The sequence below is a fragment of the Somniosus microcephalus genome, chromosome 19 (assembly GCF_052327205.1).
Source record: "Somniosus microcephalus isolate GS21.2 chromosome 19, FLI_Smic_1.0, whole genome shotgun sequence".
NCBI classification, from domain to species: domain Eukaryota; kingdom Metazoa; phylum Chordata; class Chondrichthyes; order Squaliformes; family Somniosidae; genus Somniosus; species Somniosus microcephalus.
The window spans coordinates 31,290,386-31,311,596 of record NC_141005.1 but is presented as its reverse complement, the minus strand read 5'-3'; the positions used below and the strand labels follow the sequence as shown (position 1 = coordinate 31,311,596).

General features: G+C 47.6%; 1 protein-coding gene across 1 annotated transcript in view; it reads left to right on the top strand.

Annotated features, from left to right (window-relative positions):
• The window catches only part of scarf2 (scavenger receptor class F, member 2), a 199,744-nt gene that overhangs the window by 108,720 nt on the left and 69,813 nt on the right, over nt 1-21,211 (top strand). Inside the window, exons 5-6 of the mRNA XM_085961481.1 lie at nt 1,590-1,808; nt 3,210-3,338. Of these exons, the coding sequence (XP_085817607.1) occupies nt 1,590-1,808; nt 3,210-3,338 (348 nt within the window). The remainder of the gene's footprint in view (nt 1-1,589; nt 1,809-3,209; nt 3,339-21,211) is intronic.

Below are 21,211 nucleotides of genomic sequence, written 5' to 3'. Positions count from 1 at the left end.
TCCATGCTATGGTCAAGAGGTTTTTAGCAATACACTCACATATTTTATGGTGAGTTATGGTGCTCCCTGGTCACTAAGGAGGAGTTCTGGGGGCTACTTGAGAGCTCAGCTCTCAGCTGACCAATGACCAGCTATTGATTAGCCTCCTTTGGGGGAGGGTTGAATTGGCTCCAAGGTGAACCACCTGATGATGGAGGATTGATACAGACTCAGAGTCTACAGGGCAGCAGTGACACCTGCCCTGCTGTATGCCTCAGAGACATGGACCATGTACAGCAGGCACCTCAAAGCACTGGAGAGGTACCACCAACGCTGCCTCCGCAAGATCCTGCAAATCCATTGGCAGGATAGGCGCACCAACGTCAGTGTTCTTGCTCAGGCCAACATCCCCAGCATCGAAGCTCTGACCACGCTCAATCAGCTCCGATGGACGGGTCACATTGTCCGCATGCCCGATACGAGACTCCCAAAACAAGCGCTCTACTCGGAGCTCCGGCATGGCAAGAGAGCCCTAGGTGGGCAGAGGAAACGCTTCAAGGACACCCTCAAAGCCTCCTTGAAAAAGTGCAACATCCCCACCGACACCTGGAAATCCCTGGCCCAAGACCGCACAAAGTGGAGGAGAAGCATCCGGGAAGGTGCCGAACACCTCGAGTCTCTTCGCCAGGAGCAAGCGAAAGCCAAGCGCAAGCAGCGCAATGAGCGCACGTCAACCCAAGCACCCCGCCCACCCGCCCCTTCAACCACCGTCTGCCCCACCTGTGACAGAGACTCTAGGTCCCGCATTGGACTAATCAGCCACCTGCGAGCTCATTTTTAATGTGGAAGCAAGTCATCCTCAGTTCCGAGGGACTGCCGAAGAAGAAGAAGAAGAAGATACAGACTCAATCCTCTATGGAAGACATGGTAACCAGATACTTGAACCAGATGGGTCTGCAATACTCTGAGATACAATCAGTTTGTCTCACTTATGGGATCTGAAAGGGTAGACATGCCACTAAGGGCTGGGGTTCTTCTTACTTCGTCCCAGAAAACCCCACAATCCAATGACATAACAGGTAGCTGTAGAATGTCCACTGGAGCGCGGTACCAGAGGGTGACCAGTGGCAATATTTTTAAATTTACAGTTTAGATTTAACCACATTATTAACATAATTTGATGCTTCAAACTCTGCCATATTTCATAATGAATACACTGTCCTATTTCAGATGCATGAATTAAGAAAATTGGAGCCCAGATGATACAACAATGTCAGCTGACAGAAGACTGGAAACTGAAAGTACTGGATGCAGGGCCACCTCGCAACATAGTCCTCCTTATTGGTGTTAGCAGGAAAGGATGACAGGTTTCCTACATGGAAGGAAAAAGGACTGAAAATAGACGCCTAGAAATGACTATTTTAGCAAACGCTTTAGCCCATTTAAAATAAATTGGCTAGTGTCTATGCTAAAATAGCAGACTAAGAAATGCCAAAGAATGATTAAGCATACATCCGCTGATGACACCAAAGTCATTTCTAGGCTCGAGAGATAATAAAATCTATGTTTTACTTCACAAATCTGAGACTTTTCCTTTTCTGTAACATTAGGTGTGGCCAGTGTAAGAATCTCCAGCCCTGTACGATTGCTGATGGTCGATGTCTAGCCTGTGAGCCTGGATGGAATGGAACCAGATGTGATAAGATATGCTCTGCAGGCTTCTATGGGGAAGGTTGTGGAGAACAATGTCCCCGTTGCAAAGATGGACATGCTTGTAACCATAGCAATGGCAAATGCCTGCACTGCAATCCTGGATGGATTGGGGCTCGGTAAGTATTTGCTTTGGCTGTTCATTGCTTTGTCAAGCTGAGGGTTGAGAGTGAATTTCTTGTCAACCTTGAATTCCACCAGTTTTCTCTGTTAGTTTGTTTCTCCTGAAGGCATTGGCTGTTTGCTGGAGTATGTTTCCATAGGAACAATCACCCTCCAGTACCTCGTACAAGTAACAATTCTTCAGGACTGAGTCAAAAGTGAGTGTCCCCATGCTACTCAAAGATGGAGCCATCACAGCGAGCCTGATCCTGTCCTTCCTGACATCTATATACACAGGGGCCACTGGATAGTGGCTATGAGTGGGAGACCTTGGCCAGTTTCCTCTCTCTAACCAAAGAGTACTGAGTCCAATTGTAGCAAGCCTACCAACTGAACTCAACTAACTTAAGTGCAGACGGGGATACAATCTGGAAACTTTCTGCTCTGCATTGCTTAGCTAGTCAATGGATAAACTCAATAAGCTATTGGAGAGTTAGATATCATGATTTATCACTTCAACAGATATAGAAAACCCTAGCATGCTCAGAACAAGTGGAAACATGCTTGAAGCTAGTTACTTACATTGCAAAACTCTCCAGTCATATCCCCAACTCATCCAAAACTCTGCTGCCTGTATCCTATTGCATTCTAACATCCGCTCATTTATTCTGTCATCACTAAGCTCTACTGATTCTACGTCTCTTACTGGCTGTCTGTTCACACTGGCTCTCTGTATCCCAAAGCATCAATTTCTAAAATCCTCCTCCTTGTTCACAAATTCCTCTGTGGCCTCGCTTCATCCACTTCAACAACCTCCTCCAACCCTACATCCCAGCCTACACCGTGCATTCTTCTGACTTTAGCTACTGTCTGTCATGAGCATGGCCTGACTTCACTCCTTCAGCCATCATGCCCCTGCATCCTGAAATTCTTTTCTAAAATCAGTCCGCTTTGCTCTATCTCTCCTCATCTTCAAAAGCTTCCTCAAAGCCTATTGCTTTGGCAATGCCGCTAGCCACCTCCCATTACTCTTCTCCGCATTCCTGCTTGGTATTACTTCCATCTCCCCGTCCCCAATGTAAAATGCCTTGGGATGCTTTGCAATGATAAAGGCACCATAAAAGTGCAAGTTGTTCACTCAAAACTGTAGGCTTACTTCAGATATAAGTTTGTATTACTTGCTGTGTTATTGTCACATCCTTACAGGAGTACAAACATGTACTGATATGACTCAATACCATCAGCTGTAATGCAAATCAGGTAGTTATTGAAGGAGATGTTTGATAATTTTGGTGATTGTGTATAGTCTGGAGGTTGATACTGTCTACTGTGACTGATGTAACATCCCCAGAGAGCACTTTATGTACTTTTCATTGTAGTTCCTTGCTTCAATGATGATTTCTGTCTTTGTGTAACAGGTGTGATTTAAAATGCCAGAATGGTACCTATGGTGAGAACTGCAACTCAGTCTGCACAGATTGCTTCAATGGGTTCTGTCATTTTGCGACTGGAGAATGTGTCTGCAACAAAGGCTTCCACGGCCCCTTGTAAGTACTGGAGAGCAGAGGACAACACTCCATAATGATACAGTGTGAGCTCAATGATGTGTAACCACACAAAATATAAACATGTGGTCCACACATACATATAAACAAAAACAGCAACAGCAACAACAACACCTTGCATTAATATATAGCGCCTTTAACGTAGTAAATCATTCCAAGGCACTTCACAGGAGCGTTATCAAACACAATTTGACACTGAGCAACATAAGGAGATATTAAAACAGATGACCAAATGCTTGGTCAAAGAGGTAGGTTTTAAGGAGCGTCTTAAAGGAGAAAAGAGAGGTTGAGAGGTGGAGAAGTTTAGGGAGGGAATTCCAGAGCTTAGGACCTCAGCAGCTGAAGGGGATGCGCAAGAGGCCAGAGTTGGAGGAGCGCAGATATCTCGGAGAGTTGTAGGGCTGGAGGAGGTTACAGAGATAGGGAGGGGAGAGGCCATGAAGGGATATGAAAATAAGAATGAGAATTGTAAAATTGAGGTGTTGTTCAACTGGGAGTCAATGTAGGTCAGCAAGTACAGGGGTGATGGGTGAACGGGACTTGGTGCGAGTTAGGACACGGGCAGCAGAGTTTTGGATGACCTCATGTTTACAGAGGGTGGAAGTTGGGAGGCCGGCCAGGAGTGCATTGGAATAGTCAAGTCTAGAAGTAAGAAAGGCTTGGATGAGGGTTTCAGAGCAGATAAGCTGATACAAGGGCAGAGTCGGGCGATGTTCCGGAGGTGGAAGTAGGCAGTCTTAGTTATGGAGCGGCTATGTGGTCTGAAGCTCATCTTGGGGTCAAATAGAACACCAAGGTTACGAACAGTCTGGTTCGGCCTCAGACAGTTACCAGGGACAGGGGTGGAGTCAGTGACTAGGGAACGGAGCTTGTGGTGGGGACCGAAGGCAATGACTTTGGTCTTCCCAATATTTTGTTGGAGGAAATTTCTGCTCATCCATTACTGGATGTTGGACAAGCAGTCTGGCATTTTAAGACAGTGGAGGGGGTTGAAAATAAAAGAAAGACTTGGGGGGAAAAAAATAGCGCCCCGAAAAAATTAGCGCCCCTGCGACCAAAATTCACCGGTAGCACCCCAAGAGGGAAGTGGGGTGCTACTCAAAGCGCCCCGCCTCCCTCTTGGGGTGCTGCGAGTGAATATCGCGGCGGTACCGCAGGCCTTCCTCCCCTTCTTAAAAGGGGAGGGGCCTAGTGCAGCACGACCCAGGGCCCAGCTGGGCCACCAGGGATCGGAGTGCCGGCAAAAGAGCCCGGCACGCAAGAGAAGTGCCGGGCTCACAAAGCGCAGCCGGCACTCTGCGGAGGGGGTTGCAGAGGGGGCAGGTGCTGGCAGGCGGCCAACAACAAAAATGGCCGCCCGGCACCTCCCCTTTAATTTGCGCCGCCCCGGCCGCAGGTAGGCTCCCCTGACACTGTCAGACATAGCATCCAGCAGTAAGTCAGGGGGCGCTACCGAAGATTGCAGCCGGGGCGCGAGTGGGGCTCTGCGCACGGCAATGATATCATCGCCGGTGGCGCAGCGCCACAGGGCGTTAACAGTTACTGCTGCCGCTAACCTCCCGCTGAATTTCGCGGGAGGCATTAGCGGCGCCGCACCCAGGCGCTGGTTGTTTTGCGCCCCATTAACGCCCTCTTAGGGCACCAACGGGAGGCACAAAACAACCGAATTTTTAGGCCTTGCATTTATATTGCGCCTTTCACGACCTCTGGACGTCCCAAAGCGGTCTACAGCCAATTAAATACTTTTGAAGTGTAGTCACTGTTGTAATGTAGGAAACACGGCAGCCAATTTGCACGCAGCTAGCTCCCACAAACAGCAATGACATCGGGGATAACGCCTGATAGAGTGCCATGGGATCTTTTACGTCCACCTGAGGGAGCAGACAGCGACTCGGTTTAACGTCTCATCCGAAAGACGGCAGCTCTGACAATGCAGCACTCCCCCAGTACTTCACGGGAGTGTCAGCCTAGATTTTTGTGCTCAAGTTTCTGGAGTGGGACTTGAACCCACAACTGCCTGGCGAGAGTGCTACCAACTGAGGCATGGCTGAGAGGTAGTGTTGATGTAGAGCTGGGTGTCGTCAACGTACATGTGGAACCTGATGTGTTTTCGGGTGATATCGCTGAGGGGCAACATGTAGATGAAAAATAAGGAGGGGGGTCAAGGATAGATCTTTGGTGGACTCCAGAGGTAACGGTGCAGGAGCGGGAAGAGAAGCCATTGCAATTGATTCTCTGGCTACAACTGGATAGATAAGAATAAGAATGGAACTAGGCGAGTGCAGTCATATCCAGCTGGACGACGGATGGTAGGCATTGGAGGCGGATGCTGTAGTAAACATTCAAAGCCTTGATATTCCTCCATGAGATACCAACATATGAGTGCTCAATGCTGTTTTTGCCGAGGCGTTAACCAATTGCACATTTGTACATTGGTGTCCCAGGACTTACTTGTCAGATTGTAGATGGCACGATCACAACTTCTGTTTTATGGAGGGAAAAGACTAATATCTAAAAAAAATAGAGATTTGTGCTATATATGTGTCTTTCTGGAAGTTAAAGGATTGTTTTCTGTGTACCTATTCTTGGCTTACTTAAGGCTTGTTCAAGGTAAATGGACCACCCAGCGTGGTACTAAACCATTCCAGACCAAGACACTCCCAGATTCAGTTCCTGGGCTGCATTGAGTTAGACTTCAGGACAATCCTGCAGGGTTGGCATCCCTTAATGGGAGGGAGGAATGTCACTGTTGTAGGCCTCAGATGCCTGCAGTTGTGAAAGGTGGCTGATTGCCCTCTGGGCAGTGGAAGACATTTAACTCAAAGAGGATGAAGAGAAAAATTAATTTAAATTAAAGTTTTGAGATTGATGTATCAATGCTGTAAGATCGCTGCTGCTCCCTGCCTTAATGTGACATTGAACACTAAAATTGGTTGGTGAGTAGATCACAGGTTTGCAGACATTAGAGAAAGCCGGACAAACCTTTTCCACACTGAATAATATTAGCCTTCGAGGGGCTTGGGTACACATGCTATAGATGACTGGGTTGGGAGTAAAGTATTTCCAGATGTTGGCCTGCTTGTTGCATAAGTGAAAGGTTTACTTCTGCTTTCACTGACGACTAACAGTAGAAACAGCAGCAAGTCAAAAACAACAGCCATTTGAATCATTTTATAATACGAGGCCAGCTAACTCGTTCCGGTTTTTCAGATATGACTCCAATTGATTTTTAGACCTCGCCTTTTCTTAGCTCTTTCTACCTTTGCATCATTGACTTCTGTGACTTTACTTAACTTGCACAACCTCTCATGGGATCTGCGGTCATTTTCAAGTAGGCCTCATCTCCCTCTGTGCCTCTAGATAGCTCAGAATAGATGTCAGTGTATCACAGTGAAACCTGCTGCTACATCATGAGCTCCCACATCCCTGGCCTCTCAGAGGCCGAGTAGAATATCAACAGTCATAGGGGGAAAAATTCAGTTGGTTGCGCCACCCGTTAGCACCTTAAGAGGGCGCTAAGTGGGGCACAAACCAACTAGCGCCCGGGCGCGGCGATATCTGCGCCTCTCGCGAAATTGACCGGACATTTTGCAATGGCGCTAAACAATACCGCCCGATCTCCAGCGCACGCAGATGTTGACGTCATTCGAGAGTGCAACGCCCTTGGGGTGCCCCAGACCGGAAATTCAGTGGCGCCCCCCTCCTTTCCGCCTGGCGCTACCAACGACAGGTTGATTGGAATGCATCCCAGTCGCTGTGGGGCTGGGGGGGTGCTATTTGAAGGGGGCCTCTTCCTGGCTTTTGTGTGGTAGCCATTTTTGCACCACTCATTCTGAGAGAGAGAGAGAGATTTGCAAGAGACAAAGAGAGAAAGAGAGACTTCTGCATTGAGTCAATGCTGTCTGAGGTAGTTTTGGCTTCTGACCATAACTTTGCAGGTACTTTGCTTTTTGACCTTCATAACTTTGATTGGCCAGATACTATGGGGGCTGCAATGATTGGGAACGTTGTCCTTCTCCATCACATTCGGAGGGCACAGAGACGCAGAGAGAGAGTAGCAATCATGGCCAGACGGAGGAGGGCCAACAGGCCTCGGTACAGGAGACCTTACCCTCCCTGGGATTTTTGCCAACAGTTCTCCTACATTAATATGTCTGAGGAGCAGTGTTTGCGAAGGCTGCGATTCAGCAAGGAGGTGGTCACTGAGCTGTGCCACCTGCTTCAGCCAGATCTGCAGCCTCAACTGAGGAGCAGGACATCTCTGTCAGTGGCAGTGAAGATAACAGTGGCTCTCAACTTTTATGCCACCGGCTCATTTCAATCAGCTACTGGGGACATCGCCAATATCTCCCAGTTCGCAGTGCATTGCTGCATCCATCGTAACAAATGCCCTCTTTAAAAGGACCCCTGACAAGCAGCAAGAACGCGCAACGGGCTTTGCTAGGATAGCGGGCTTCCCCATGGTGCAGGGTGCCATTGACTGCACACATGTGGCTTTGCGCGTGCCACAAGAGAATGCCGAGGATTTCCGCAACCGGAAGGGCTTCCATTCCTTAAACGTCCAGTTGGTCTGTGACCACAGACAGCTGATACTCGCTGTCAATGCCCACTTTCCAGGCAGCAGCCACGATGCCTTCATCCTGCGCCAGACTTCTGTGGCAGACCTTTTCCAGGCACCGCATCACCCAGGAGGTTGGCTTCTCGGGGACAAGGGATATCCTCTGTGCACCTGGCTGATGACACCGCTCCGTTCGCCCAGCACCCCTGCCGAGCTACGATACAATGAGAGCCATCAAGCTACCAGGAACATCGTTGCGCACACAATCGGCGTGCTCAAGCAACGGTTCCGCTGTCTGGACCATTCTGGAGGAGCCCTGCAGTACTCGCCTGAGTGAGTCTCCCACTTCATTGTTGTGTGCTGCATGCTGCATAACCTGGCAATCCTCAGGACCCAGCCAATGCCAGCAGACATTGGAGCACCAGCAGAGGAGGAGGAGGAGGAGGAGGAGGAGGAAGATGAAGAGGATGATCATCAGCAGCACCAAGGCGGGAGGGAGGCACAAAGTGGAAGCGCCGTCCGTCAAAGGCTCATAGCAAGTCGCTTCTAGGCCCCCTCTGAGGAATGGCTTCTGCCATTCTAACAACCTGAATGAAACCATCCCGCAACCCCTAAGCCGGTCAAGGCAACAATGAGTGTAAAGACCAAACATGTACATTTTGAATACAGACACTTCTTTATTTCACAAACACCGATACAAAGTACTCATTAAGTATCCTAGCCTTGCCCTGCGCCTCTAAGCATATATCACTTTCTTTGTCTTTAATAGGCTCCACCCCGCCTCTTACTACCCGCTTACTGTTTACATGCTGGTAGAAGATTTTTGGGTTCTCTTCTATTTTAATCGCCATTCTACTCTCATATTCTCTCTTTGCCAATCTTATTTTCATCTTCACATTCCCTCTCAACTTATTGTATTTGGTCTGGTTCTCCCTTGAAGAATTCACCTGACATGCATCATACACCCTCCTTTTTTGTTTCATCATCTTCTCTATCTCCCTTTTCGTCCAAAGAGCCCTTGCTTTGGTTCCCTTACCCTTCCCTCTTGTTGGAATGTACCTAGCCTGTACTTGGAACATCTCCTCCTTAAAGATCACCCATTGTTCCATTACAGTTTTTCCTGTCAGCCTTTGGTTCCATTTTACCCTGGCTAGATCCTTTCACATCCCATTGAAGTTAGCCCTATTTCAGTTTAGAAGTTCCATTCTAGATTGTTCCTTGCTCCTCTCCATTGCTAATCTAAATCTTATGATACGATGATCGCTCCTACCCAAGCGTTCTCCCACAGACACTTGGTCGACCTGGCCCACCTCATTCCCCAGTACCAGATCCAGCAATGCCTCCTTCCTAGTTGGGCCAAGAACATATTGGTCAAGGAAATTCTCCTGAACACATTTCAGAAATTCCTCCTCCTCCTTTCCCTTTACCCTAGCATTATCCCAATCAATATTTGGGTAATTAAAGTCCCCCAATATCACCACTCTATAGCTCTTGCATATCTCTGTGATTTCCCTGCAGATTTGCTCCTCTACCGCCCTCTCACTATTTGGAGGCCCATAGAATACCCCCAACATTCAAGGAAATAATGCATAATTTGCAACAAACATATATTTCTCTAGGGCACAAAAACCCAAAAGGAAAAGTGATCCAACCATGGCTAACAAAAGAAATTAAAGCTAGTATTAAGTCAAAGGAGGAAGCCTATAAAATTGCCAGAAAAAGCAGTCAGCCTGAGGATTGGGATCTTTTTAGAAATCAGCAAAGGAGGACCAAAAAATTGATAAAGAAAGGGAAAATGGAATATGAGCACAAACTAGCGAAAAATATAAAAATGGATTGTTAAAGCTTCTATAGATATGTGAAAAGGAAAAGACGGGCAAAGGTAAATGTAGGTCCTTTACAGTCAGACGGGAGAATTTATAATGGGGAATGAGGAAATGGCAGAGAAATTAAATAAATACTTTGTTTCCGTCTTCACGGAGGAAGACACAAAAAGCCTCCCAGAAATATAAGAAAACCAAGGGCATGGCGAGAATGAGGAACTTAAAGAAATTATTATTAGTAAAACAACAGTACTAGCAAAATTAATGGGACTAAAAGTCAATAAATCTCAAGGACCAGATGACCTACAGCCTAGGATTTTGAAAAAGGTGACCATTGGGATAGTGGACGCATTGGTTGTCATCTAAAATTCTATAGATTCTGGAACGGTCCCTGCAGATTGGAGGATAACAAATGTAACCCCGGTATTTAAGAAAGGAGGGAGAGAGAAAACGGGGATCTACAGACCTGTTAGCCTCACATCAGTAGTTGGGAAAATGCTGGAATCTATTATAAAGGATGCAATAACTGGGCACTTAGAAACTAATAGTAATATTGGTCAGAGTCAACATTGATTTATGAAAGGGAAGTCCTGTTTGACAAACCTATAGGAGTTCTTTGAGGATGTAACTAGTGAAGTAGACAAAGGGGAACTGGTAGATGTGGTGTATTTGGATTTTCAGAAGGCCTTCGATAAGGTCCCACACAAGACGTTGGCGAACAAAATTAGGGCACGTGGAATTGGGGGTAATATATTAGCATGGATTGAGAATTGGTTAACAGACAGAAAACAAAGAGTAGGGAAAAATGAGTCTTTTTCAGGATGGCAGGCTGTGACTAGTGGGGTACCGCAAGGATCGGTGCTTGGGCCCCAGCTACTCACAATCAATATCAATGATTTGGATGAGGGGACTAAATATAACATTTCCAAATTTGCTGATGACACAAAGCTAGGTTGCAGTGTCAGTTGCGAAGAGGATGTGAAGAGGCTTCAAGGGGATCGCGACAGGCTCAGTGAGTGGGCGAGAACATGGCAGATGGATTATAATGTGGATAAATGTGAAGTTATCCACTTTGGTAGAAAAATAGAAAGGCAGAGTATTTCCTAAATGGTGAAAGATTGGGGAATGCAGATGCTCAAAGGGACCTGGGTGTCCTTGTACATGAGTCACTGAAAGTGAATGTGCAGGTGCAGCAAGCCATAAGGAAGGCAAATGGTATGCTCCCCTCCCTCCCAGAACCACGATAGGGCTACCCTTGTCCTCACCTTTCACCCCACCAGCCTCCACATTCAACGGATCATCCTCCACCATTTCCACCACCTCCAACATGATCCCACCACCAAACACATCTTCCCCTCACCTCCCCTTTCAGCATTCCGAAGGGACCGCTCCCCCCGCAACACCCTGGTCCACTCCTCAATCACCCCCAACAGCCCTTCTCCTTCACCTGGCACCTTCCCGTGCAAGCGCAGGAGATGCAACACATGCCCTTTTACCTCCTCCCTTCCCACTGTCCAGGGCCCCAAACACCCCTTCCAGGTGAAACAGCGATTTACTTGTACTTCTTGCAATTTAATATACAGCATTCGCTGCTCACGATGAGGTCTCCTCTACATTAGGGAGACCAAACGCAGATTGGGCGACCGCTTTGCGGAACACCTCTGTTCAGTTCATAAGGGTGACCCTGCGTCCCACTCTGATCTCTCTGTCCTCGGCCTATTACATTGTTCCAATGAAGCGCAACGTAAGCTCGAGGAACAGCACCTCATCTTTCGATTGGGCACTTTACAGTCTGCCGGACTCAACATCGAGTTCAACAATTTCAGATAATTATCCCTGCCCCCATTTTTCATGCAGTATGATTTTTGCCACTCCATTTAGCAACATTTTATCTTTCCTGCCTCTTACAAAATTACAGGATGTTCTTTCAATTCCTTCCTCCCCTCCTAACCCCCCCCCCCCCCCGTCTCTGCACCTGCTTACTATCTGTTACATCTCCAGCTTTTTCCAGTTCTGATGAAGGGTCCCAGACCTGAAACGTTAACTCTGTTTCTCTCTCCATGGATGCTGCCTGGCCTGCTGAGTATTTCCAGCATTTTCTGTTGTTATTTCATTACAAGAGGATTTGAGTACAGGAGTAAAGAAGTCTTACGCCAATTATATAGGGCCTTGGTCAGACCACACCCGGAGTATTGTGTACAATTTTGGTCTCCTTACCTAAGGAAGGATATACTTGCCATAGAGGGAGTGCAACGAAGGTTCACGAGATTGATTCCTGGGATGGCGGGACTGTCGTATGTCAAAAGATTGAGTAAACTAGGCCTGTATGCTGTTGAACTCAGAAGAATGAGAGGGGATCTCATTGAAGCATACAAAATTATTACAGGGCTTGATAGAGTGGATGCTGGGAGAATGTTTCCCTTGGCTGGGGAGTCTAGAACCAGAGGCCACAGCCTCAGGATAAAGGGTAGGCCATTCAAGACTGAGATGAGAAGAAATTTCTTCACACAGAGGGTGGTGAATCTTTGGAATTCTCTACCCCAGAGGGCTGTGGAGGCTCAGTCATTGGGTATATTCAAAACAGAAATCGATAGATTTCTGACTAGTAAGGGCATCAAGGGATATGGCGATAAGGCCGGTGAATGCAATTGAGGCAGAAGATCAGCCATGATCTCATTGAATGGCGGAGCAGGCTCGAAGGGCCGAAAAGCCTACTCCTGTTCCTATTTCTTATGTTCAATAGCGTGATCATACCCTTTTTGCTCCTCAACTCTAACCAAATGGATTCTGTCCTTGTCCCCTCAAGAACATCCTCCCTTTCCAACATTACAATGTCTTCCTTAATCAGCACTGCCACCCCTCCTCCCTTTTTTCCTTCCTTATCTTTTCTGAATACCTTGTACCCTTGAATATTAAGTGCCCAGTCCTCACCGTTTTTAAGCCACGTTTCTGTTATTGCCACAACATCATATTGCCACATGGCTAATTGTGCTTGGAGCTCACCAACCTTATTCACCATGCTTTGTGCGTTTACATACATGCAGTCTAAACCCATTTTTGAATTTTTCGTAGTCTTTCTTAGTCTGCTCCTATCTAATATGGTACTACTACCGCCTCTAGTACTTTCTTCTCTAGTACTATCCAACACACTCACTATTTTATGCACCTTATTCCTCTTTTCTACTCCTATATGCTAGTGCCCATCCCCCTGCTAAGCTAGTTTAAACCCTCCCCAACAGCACTAACAAACCTCCCCGCGAGAATATTGGTCTCGGCTCTGTTGAGGTGTAACCCGTCCGGTTTGTACAGGTCCCACCTTCCCCAGAAATGGTTCCAAGAATCTAAAGCCCTCCCTCCTGCACCATCTCTCCAGCCACGCATTCATCTGCTCTATCCTCCTATTCCTGTACTCACTAGAAACATAGAAACATAGAAGATAGGAGCAGGAGTAGGCCATTTGGCCCTTCGAGCCTGCTCCGCCATTCAATGAGATCATGGCTGATCATTGAAATTCAGTACCCTGTCCCTGCCTTCTCCCCATATCCCTTGATCCCTTTAGCCTTAAGAAATACATCCAACTCTTTCTTGAATATATTTAATGAACTGGCCTCCACCGCCCTCTGTGGCAGAGAATTCCACAGGTTCACCACTCTCTGGGTGAAGAAATTCCTCCTCATTTCAGTCCTAAATGTCCTACCCCTTATCCTTAGACTATGACCCCTGGTTCTGGACTCCCCGACCATCGGGAACATCCTTCCAGCATCTAGTCTGTCCAGGCCTGACAGAATTTTATAGGTTTCGATGAGATCCCCTCTCAATCTTCTAAACTCCAGTGAGTATAAGCCCAATCGACACAATCTCTCCTCATACGTCATTCCTGCCATCCCAGGTATCAGCCTGGTGAATCTTCGCTGCACTCCTTCCATGGCACCAGGAGTAATCCGGAGATTACTACCTTTGAGGTCCTGTTTTTTAATCTCTCTCCTAGCTCCCTAAACTCTGCCTGCAGGACCTCATCCCTCTTTATGCCTATGTCATTGGTACCGATATGGACAACAAGTGTCCTGCAGCCGCTCAGTGACATCTTTGACTCTGCACCAAGGAGGCAACATACCATCACAGCCACAGAAACGCCTGTCTGCTCCCCTAACTATCGAATTCCCTACCACTATCGCTCTTCCACTCTTTTTCCTCCCCCCCCCCTGTGCAGCTGAGCCACCCGTGGTGCCGTGGAATTGCCTCTGGCTGCACTCCCCAGAGGAACCATCGCCTTCACCAGTACTCAGAACAGAATACTGGTTGGAGAGCGTGATACACTATGGGGACCCCTGCACTACCTGCCTGGTCCTCCTCTTCTGTCTGGCGGTCACCCATTCCCTCTCAGCCTGCATACTCTTACGTTGCAGGGTGACCACCTCTAGAAACGTGCTATCCATGTAACTCTCAGCCTCGCGGATGCACCGCAGTGACTCCAGCCGTCATCAAGTTCCGAACATGTGGTCGTCCAGGCTACGTGAAGCGTCCAGGACTTCCCACATGGCACAGGATGTGCACTCCACGGGACTGAGCTGCCCTGCCATGCCTCTATTTAATAGACTAAGAACTAACCCAACAGAAATAAACTTATAAACTTTAAAAAAATATACACTCACCAGTTACTCACCAATCAGCTTCTTTACTTGTGCCGATGTCACTTTTTTTACTCTGATGTCACTTTTTCAAAAACTGCCTCTGTTGAGTTGTTGCTGCTCCTTTTAACTGCTCCGCTCTCACTGAGCTCCCTCCAGGTCCGCTCCCTCCGGTCTCAGGCCCCTGCCGCTCGGGACTGCTCCTTTTAACTGCTCCGCTCTCACTGAGCTCCCTCCAGGTCCGCTCCCTCCGGTCTCAGGCCCCTGCCGCTCGGGACTGCTCCTTTTAACTGCTCCACTCTCACTGAGCTCCCTCCAGGTCCGCTCCCTCCGGTCTCAGGCCCCTGCCGCTCGGGACTGCTCCTTTTAACTGCTCCGCTCTCACTGAGCTCCCTCCAGGTCCGCTCCCTCCGGTCTCAGGCCCCTGCCTCTCGGGACTGCTCCTTTGAACTGCTCCGCTCTCACTGAGCTCCCTCCAGGCCCGCTCCCTCCGGTCTCAGGCCCCTGCCGCTCGGGACTGCTCCTTTGAACTGCTCCGCTCTCACTGAGCTCCCTCCAGGTCCGCTCCCTCCGGTCTCAGGCCCCTGCCGCTCGGGACTGCTCCTTGTACCAGACCACTGAGCGGCTGATGTGGTGCCCACGTTGCGAGTCCGGGCCTCTGAAGCCCCAAAGAGAAGCTTCCATTTAAAAAGAAATCTTAGGTGGCTCTGGTGGCCCAGGGAGGGTCCCAGCAACCCACCTCCCCTTCCCCATTCCAACTTACCCAACAACACAGTCTTCAACTGGACTTTTCAGCCTACCCAGCATGGCGGGCACCCTAGTTACACCCCTAGTGATGTGGGCAACTGCCATAGAAATGCACATTAAGGAGCATCCCTCTGACCTCAGATAGTTCAGCGGAGTGAGCAGCAGCGGTGCCCTGTGGGCACAATCCTGGGTTAAGGGTAGAGTTCAGTGCTAGCAGATTTTTTACCCCAGTCACTGAAAAATTAAAAAGTTTAAAGTGCGTAAGAGGCAGTGTAGCACCGCAGAGTGAACAGCTTTGAAGTCACCGCTCTTGTTTCAGTACAAGATTCAGGAGTTTTGCTCGCACAAGAACTCTTGGATGTATCTGTCTGTTTTCTGAGCAGCAGGTGTAGAGTTAGGCAGAAGTGGCTTTGTTCATTAAATCCATCTGCACAGTTGTGACTTGTAGCTCACCTCAGAGCTACAGGAAGAACCTGCACATTATGCGGCTTAGTGAACAGTGAGTCTTTCCTGGGGCAGTGCCTGAGCATGTTCCCATCCTGTAGTAAATGAGAATCTTATTTAGTGGCTGCTGAGTACAATCACGGAATAACAATCACCGTTTTACACTGCTTCAGGATTAGCTCAGAGCTCTAGTCTGTTAGACCTGAGGAAACGGCTGCTGATCATTTCCTGCCCATGAGCCTCTGGGACAGACATAAGCAGGAGTCACAGGGGTCAGAGTGGGCTGATATTTATAGTGCTGTGATTTTCTTCTCTCTCTCTTTTGCAGGAAGTGCAACTGCAGATCTGCACAATAACAGTTACTGTGTCTCCCCTTCCGATTCCTCCCTTCCCCGCGCCGCCCCCCCCATCCCCCCCGCTGTTCCCCATTCCCCAATTTTTGCACAGACCTCCTGCTAGGGCCATAAAAGCTTGCAAGCCAAAATCAAGCCCTCCTGCCGATGGACAATGACTGCACCAAGTTCTTGCAAACTATAGTGGAGGGGGTGGAGCAGGCCTGGTTTTGTTTTTGACTTTTTGAAAATGTCTCCAAATTTCTCCCCAGTATCTGAAGAGGTGTGGTGTGGTCGTACGGGTGACAGCCATCTTCTGGTACCTCACCCAGGTGCCCATTCTTCTTGTGAACTGTGACAATGAGTTTCGGTAGGCTATTCAAAAGTGAAGGATATTACAACTAAGTCTGATGCTGTTCTCATCCCATGCCCACACAGTGATCTCCAGTAGGCATCACTGGCTAGTAATCAGGAGAGGAACCTCGGCTGATTTTTTCCCCTCCTCCTAGCCCATAGATAACAAGGCTCATTGTACTGCTCCAACTGCTACACACACTGTGATTAGGACAGACCAGGGATGGAGCCCGGGAGTTTCCTGGTCTTTATGGCTCAGCCATTCACTGGATAAAATGGTTCCCTTTCTTCAGGTAATACCCTGCTCACCTTTAAATCTAGCTTCATCACCACCCGCCTCAGAAAAACCCACCCTCGACCTATCTGTCCTCTCCAATTACTGCTTATCTTCAACCCCCCTTTCCTCATTAAGGTCCTTGAATGTGTCATCATCTCTCTCCTACAATTCTCCATTCGAATTCCTCCAATCAAGCTTCAGCCCTTCTCACAGCACCAAAATAATCCTAACCAAAGTCATGAACGATACCCTTTGTGACTGTGACCACGGTGTATTATCCCTCCGCATCCTCCTCTAAGTTTCTGCACCTTTTGATAAGGTTGACCACACCATTCTCCTCCAATGTCTCCCCTCTGTTATTGAGCTGCATGGAGTTGCCCTTGCATGATTCTATTGCTACCTTTCCAAATGCAACCAAAGCATCTCAAGTAATGGCTTATCTCCTCTCCCATGCAGAGTCACCACCAGGATCCCATGGGGGTTTATCCTTAGCTCTCTCCTTTTTACTTTTCTAAATGCTACCTACACGGGGACATTGTCCATGAACAGATGGTCAGCTTCCACATGTACATTGATACTCAGATCTACCTCACCACCATTTCTCTTGGATCTTTGACTTCCTCTGTTTTGTCAGACTCTTTATCCAAGTCATGGATAAATCACAACTTCCTACAGCTCCACATCGGGAAGACTAAAGTCATTGCTTTTTGTCCTGCTACAAACGCTGGTCCATTGACATCAAATTTGTTTCCCTCCCTGGCGGACATTCTAAGGTTCAAAAAGGCCATTTGCAATGTTGCTGTCCTTGAGCTTCAAACCTCACATCCTGTCCATCACCAAGACTGCTTACTTCCACCACTCCAATATCTCCTGCCTCCAACCATACCTTAGCTCCTCCAATACTGAAATCATTGGCATGCTTTTGTCACCTCCAGACTCTATTCCAATGCGCTCATTGCTGATCTTCCATCCTGCACTGTCCATAAACTCCAACTTGTCCATAAATCTGCCACTCATATCCTGTCCTGCAGTAAATCCTGGTCTCTCATTACCTCCTCCTCGCTGATTTACACCAGGTTCCCAACCCCCAATGCAATAAATTTAAAATCCTTCAACCAAGCTTTAAGTCATCCTTCATAATCTCCCCCTTTCAATGTCTATTTGTGAAATGCCTCGGGACATCTCATTTATGTTAACAGCGTTCTATAAATGCAAGTTACTGTTGTTGTTGGATGGGCAGCAAGGAGATAATATACGCTGGCAAGAATAAAGAAAGGCTTGAATTTCTAAATCGCCTCAGCGCATTTCTTAAATTCTCAAAGTGCTTCCAATACAGTGGAAAAAGAAAAAGAAAAAACCCCAACAAATGCTGGAAATCTAAAACAAAACAGCAAGTGCTGGAAATACAGCAAACCATGAAGCTGTTGGATTGTCTTAAAAACGAATGTTCTTTAGGGAAGAAAACCTGCTGTCCTTACCTGGTCTGGTCTATATGTGACTCCAGTCCCACATCAACATGGTTGACTCTGAACTGCCCTCTGATGTGGCCTAGCAAGCCATTTAGTTGTATCACACCGTTAGCGGTTCAAGAGGAAGACCCATCACCACCTTCTCAGGGCAACTAGAGATGGACAATAAATGCCAGCTTTGACAGTGAGAATTCATTTTTAAATAAACTCAGCTTCTGTGAAGAGAAACGGTAAGTTCATGTCTTGGTGTAACATGATGAAGATTACACTTCAAACTCTGTCCAATCTTTCCTCTTTGTAGATGCTGGCTGATTTGCTGTGTGTTTCCAATACTTTCTCTTTTTGTTTCACATACATTAAAGTGCAGGAAGTGGAGGCAAACACAGAACCCATTTTGAGCACAGCATTGCGATGGATGGCCAGTTAGTCTATTTTTGGTGGTGTTGAATGAGGGACGAACTTAGTCCAGGAGACCAGGAGAACTCTCTACTGCTCTTCAAATAGTGCCATGGGATCTTTAACATCCATCTAAAAAGGCAGGTGGCCCTCAGTTTAATATCTCATCTGAAGGACAACACCTCTATCAATACAGGACTCCCTCAGTACTGGACTGGAGAATGAGTCTCGGCTATGATGCCCTGGAGTGGGACTTGAACCCACAACTTGCTGACTTACAGGCTAGAGTGTCACCAGCAAAGCCAGGCTGACCCTTGAACCTGACATATTTTACATTGTGAGTAACAACTTCATACAGGATAGATGTTCAGCATAGGAGCAAGACAAGTATCAAAATGGTAAGATTGGGGCTAGTATCCAGCCCATTTTCTTTACTGCATCCTTGTGCTGAATGGGTTCATGAGGGTTTATGGCCAAACTGAAGCAGCGAAGGTGGTGTCTGCCCCTCTTCCATTGTTTCCTTCATCTCCTGTACAGAAATCTGCTGGCTTTTCCAGTGATAATTCTCTTCATGTCTGGAATCGGTTAGTCTGGGTGGTCCATTTACCTTGGACGAGCCCAGTCTACCAGACACTGTACCTACCAGAGCTTTAAATGGATACTTGCTTAAGGCTCAATATGTTGCCAACTTTTGCCCAGCCCAAAACTATACAGATGCTTGGCATTTAAAAAATGTTGTATGTATACACAAAAAGATCCAGCCCGCAGATGCACAATGCATTATTGTTAGTGTAGCAGTCAAAAAGACAGATTTTTCTGTCCAATTTTCAGTGATCAAAAATAGTCAGCAGCCATCCCTGATGCTGGAGTGTTGTGTTCAAAATCAGACAGGTGGTCATCTTACTGCTTGACATGTGTGCATTTGGATGAGTATGCATGTGAATATGTGTCTTTCTTTGTTTGAGAGAAAGAGCAGGGGATGCTCTCGCTGTTGGTGTTAGTCATGAGCTACTCATTGATGCTGGGCAGTCAGGTCATTTTAGTTAAATCTAGCTTTTCCCATCTCGGCACCGTGTGAGCATCATTTGCTTCCACCTGCCTCGCACCCTGTGACTAAGCACATGGTCCAGAACTGTATAAAGTCTCAGTGAAGCCTTTGCCTCCTACCCCCACTAATGTTCCCTGTAATTTTTTTTGGCCCTGCGCAGCCCCTTTAAGAGGCCGCGTGGGCCATTCAAAATACCGCACATACATGGTTATTACATTGAAAAGCCAGCAAGTCGTCTGCTGGGTTCCCTGGAGCGCTGTGCAGCCACGCAGCTTACAGGAAACATTGACCCCTGCCCGTAGTGAACTCTTGCTTGGAGTTGGACTTTGTCCGGATATAGATAATCTCATGGTAATGGGCCTGTCGCGATCTGGACCATACATGTATCTGTCTGTGAGTTTGATTGCATGGCAAATAGCCGCACTGTACCATTACTGAAGTGTCAGCTTCAGCTTAGATTATGTGTTGAAGTCCTTGAGTGAGGTTGAACTCATGACCTTCTGATTCAAGAGGCGAGAGTGCTATCACTGAGCTAAGCTGACACTTAACCTTGATGTCAGAAGAGCAGGCCTGAATGCACCAGTGTGGCATTTATCCCACCCCAGCCATTCCTCCGAGTGAAACTGACAATTTAGTGCTGAATTAGACGTAGTGTAATGCTGCAGAATTATAGTGTTTCATGTGGTTTCGCTTAGTGAAGGAGCCACAAACAGCGCCTGCTATGTTAGAGTTGGCTCTCTATCAGGCCTGCAGGTATATTAGAAAGTGCTGCAGCGTGGAGTTACTGTGCCAGCACATTGTTCCGCTCCGTGTCTCTGGGGGCGAGGGCAGGGGGGGGGAAGTGGGGGCAGGGTAAAAGCTGTGCTCATGTGTCTAATTTAGCTTTGGCATGAGAGAACTGTCTGAGTCTTCAAAGAGATTTTGACCGGATGTTGCGCTGTACAATCCAGCTGGAATATTGCCTGAATCTGGCCACTTCCTGCTCTGCTCCTACATTCTGAGTTGTGATTTCTTTTAGGGGGGAGGAGGGGAGAAAGGATTATATGCTTTTCAGTCACACACTAAAATACAAATTCCATTACAGGGCCTTGTGGTCAAGGGCCAGTTATGTGGGGATTTGCAAAATGCAAAATGGAAACTTTTTCTAAACTCCAGAGAAAAAATCCTCTTGACAGGAATTTGTTTTGACATTTTTAACATTAAATGGATCTGCTGTTTTGGAACGCTCCCCCCACCCCCATCTCTCTCCCCTCAGCCACATCCTGAAGGCTGCTGCATTCCTTGGCTTCTGAGGAAATTCGGCTTCCAGCCGGATAAACGGAATGATCCCACTGAAGCCTTTCATATAACAATTGGCTACAAAGAACGATTGTGAAGTGTCCATGGTGAGCAGCTGCTGTTGGGCACAGAGTGGAGTTACTCGGAGAGTTGCTGGAGAGTGTCCTGATTTCCTTCTGACTTGCCAGACAGCGCGCTTAAGCCCAGGTACTGCCACACGCACTGGTGCCCTGAAAAACTATTGCCGCTTGTGAATTTCATTCGCGGTAACAGAGTGTGCTGCAGGGCATTTGAGGGCTCTGGAACGGGAATGGGACTATTGACGTGACCACGTGTCAGAGTGTGCCACGTTCAGGCTGTGTGGGGGCATGTCAGAGGCACAAGGCAAGAGTGGGAGAGACTGGGGAGGAAAGGGAGGCGGAGTTTGCAATACCGACTTGAGAGCTGCTTTCTGAAAATGAGAATTAGGGGGTTATTTTAGAGCTGCTACTGGACAGTGGG